We start from the raw sequence: 2,500 nt of genomic DNA, 5'->3' as shown, positions 1-2,500 counted from the left end.
ATTAATTCTCGCCATTCAACGCTAAATTCTTTTAATCTTTTTGAGCATCTGAAACACTGGTTGCAAAGCGTTGAACACAGAATGGAGACGTCTACCTGTTTGTCTTAACTTTTGTGGTAAATCATGTTGCTTGAATGTATTACATGTAGCTACTACAAGCTAATCTTCACTCAGGGGCATTATAAAAATACACATGACGTTCATGCGGAACTTACAGTTTGTGTAATAATGGCTGTCTGATATACTTCAGTCTGTAAATAACCCGTGAAATGAAATCTTTGAAGTTTTAGGGTCTTTCTGCAGGTACCGGAAAGCACTGTGTTTTTGGTCACTTGGGATTAGTCTTTATTTGGAGTATTTTTGTTTTCTGTTTTTTTTCCTTTTGTTTTACGTAATTTGTGCTCCGGTACTTGCAGAAGCTGCCAAGTTTTAAGGAAGGTCAATGTAACTTAAATCTGGGAAAATTAGAAATCTTACGATTTAAGAGTTTGCCCGTTGCCCTGACGAAGGGCTGCTGAACGCGCTCGAAACGTCAGCTTTCTACTGAATTTCCCCTCGACGTTCCATTTCCTTTTTTTTTAATTTCGATGCTTCACTCCTCCATTAACACAGCTGCACAGTTTCTCAAGAAAATTATTACGTTAGTTAATGATTTTTTTTTGGTTTGCGGATCTCTTTTTCAGAATGCCCAGCTGGTTTTTATGGTGTCAAGTGTAACAAGAGGTGCATCTGTAACGGTGCACCTTGTGATGTTGTTAGTGGCGTTTGCGATTGCCCAGCTGGTAAAGTGCTACCATCTTGTGCCAACAGTAAGAACTTCTGCTTGCTTGTCATCTTTTTATCCTCGAAAAAATGGAATTCTGTTAATTTTGTTAAACTAAATTAGCCAAGATGTGTAAGGGTAAAGGAACTTGAGGGTCACATCAAATTTACATGTAAACCTGCCTTATCAAAAGCATTTTGTGATTTTGTTCAAGTTTTACACTGACGTTAATGTGTCCCATTGATGGATCGGTTGGAGTTATCTTGAAGTGAAAATAAGAGACAAAGGGTTAACTGCTATATGTTCACGTTGTAGTTAAAAGGTTGGAGATTCAGCGATAATCGCGTTTTACGGCACAGGGCAAACATGAGGCGAAAATTTTCGTTTTGCCAAAAATCAAAGAAACTTGTTTGATTTTCTGCTCATTTTTTGCTTGTTATCAACCAATACCTTGCAACTTCAAAAAACAGAGAGACAAGTTTAGAATAAGAGAATTCAATACTTTTTGCCGTTTCACGCAAACGCACTGCTTAAGATTTCTCTTTTAAGCCTCAAAATGGCATGAAACGTCGCTAGACCAGCACGGGAGAAGTCTCAGTGTGTTTCCGATTGGTCAGCACCTACCTTGAGCCTTTTCTTTGGTTTCCTAGATTGTCCGTCAGGTAGCTATGGCAACAAATGTCAAGAGACATGTCTTTGTCAAAACGGCGCTTCTTGTGACCCTGTGACTGGTGCTTGTTACTGTACTGCTGGATGGCAAGGCATTTTGTGTGACAAAGGTGGGCTTTCTCATAACTGTATCAGTGTCATGTTGTATTGCTTGCAACAAAGCAGTTTACAGTTGTTTTTGCTTTTTGATCTGGCCTGTGAATGACAGACAGTAAGGTTGATTGTTTTTGGCTCGTTGTTTTTATTAAAAAGAGCAAAATGACCGTCTACTGTTTAATTGGGCCCGCTATATAAAGTAAGATTGAGTTTTACAATTACTCCTCTTGTCAAATCAGAATCAAATAATGATTTTGTTTCAGCCATTGTATTATGTTAGGTAGTATTTCTAAACTGTGCAACAACACCAATGAAAGAAACCTATAAGCAGTGAGGTTATGTTGGAAAGTGACACTGATGTGTTCATTAGGTTGTGCAAATGGCTGGTATGGCCCGGGATGCAACACCAGCTGTGATTGTTTACATCAGGCTTCCTGCCATCACGTGACTGGACAGTGTGCTTGCAATGCAGGATGGGTAGGACCCAAGTGTAATATGTGTAAGTGTACTATGCAAAACTTACCACTTGGCTTTTTTCACTGAGTTCTGTTACTGTGAAGTTTTTGTTACCATGCTTTATGACTCTTATTTGAGAGAAATTTGGCCTTTTTAACGTTGTGTTTCATCGTGACAATAGGGACATTTGGGATCAACGACGCGGTCGTCAACGAGAACGCCCCAGAACAACAATATCATTGGTTAAAAGAGGAAAAATAATCGTGCGGCACGTGTGTGCGTACCAATTTATTTTTAGGATACTTTTCCACAACGTACGGCGTGAACGAAATGGAATAATCGCGAAAGAATTACGATAGTGCAAAGTTATATTTTGATTTTGAAGTGACGTTTTCGTCGACGTCGGCGTCGTGGATCTTAAGGACGGTGCCTACTAATTCAAAGGTATTTTTGCCACGGTTTATGATTATGCAGGAAATGTAGATCTTAACGAGTGTTATTGAAATCCAAAACGAA

At 39.1% G+C, this 2,500-nt stretch overlaps 1 protein-coding gene across 3 annotated transcripts in view; it reads left to right on the top strand.

Annotated features, from left to right (window-relative positions):
• The window catches only part of LOC138008255 (multiple epidermal growth factor-like domains protein 11), a 42,061-nt gene that overhangs the window by 23,026 nt on the left and 16,535 nt on the right, over positions 1 to 2,500 (top strand). For all 3 annotated transcript variants that reach the window (XM_068855528.1, XM_068855529.1, XM_068855530.1), the window contains 3 exons: positions 684 to 809; positions 1,414 to 1,542; positions 1,899 to 2,027. In XM_068855528.1, the coding sequence (XP_068711629.1) occupies positions 684 to 809; positions 1,414 to 1,542; positions 1,899 to 2,027 (384 nt within the window). The remainder of the gene's footprint in view (positions 1 to 683; positions 810 to 1,413; positions 1,543 to 1,898; positions 2,028 to 2,500) is intronic.

This window comes from Montipora foliosa, chromosome 6, assembly GCF_036669935.1.
Source record: "Montipora foliosa isolate CH-2021 chromosome 6, ASM3666993v2, whole genome shotgun sequence".
NCBI lineage: Eukaryota > Metazoa > Cnidaria > Anthozoa > Scleractinia > Acroporidae > Montipora > Montipora foliosa.
The sequence above is the reverse complement of the archived record's forward strand: the minus strand, read 5'-3'. Positions and strand labels throughout refer to the sequence as shown.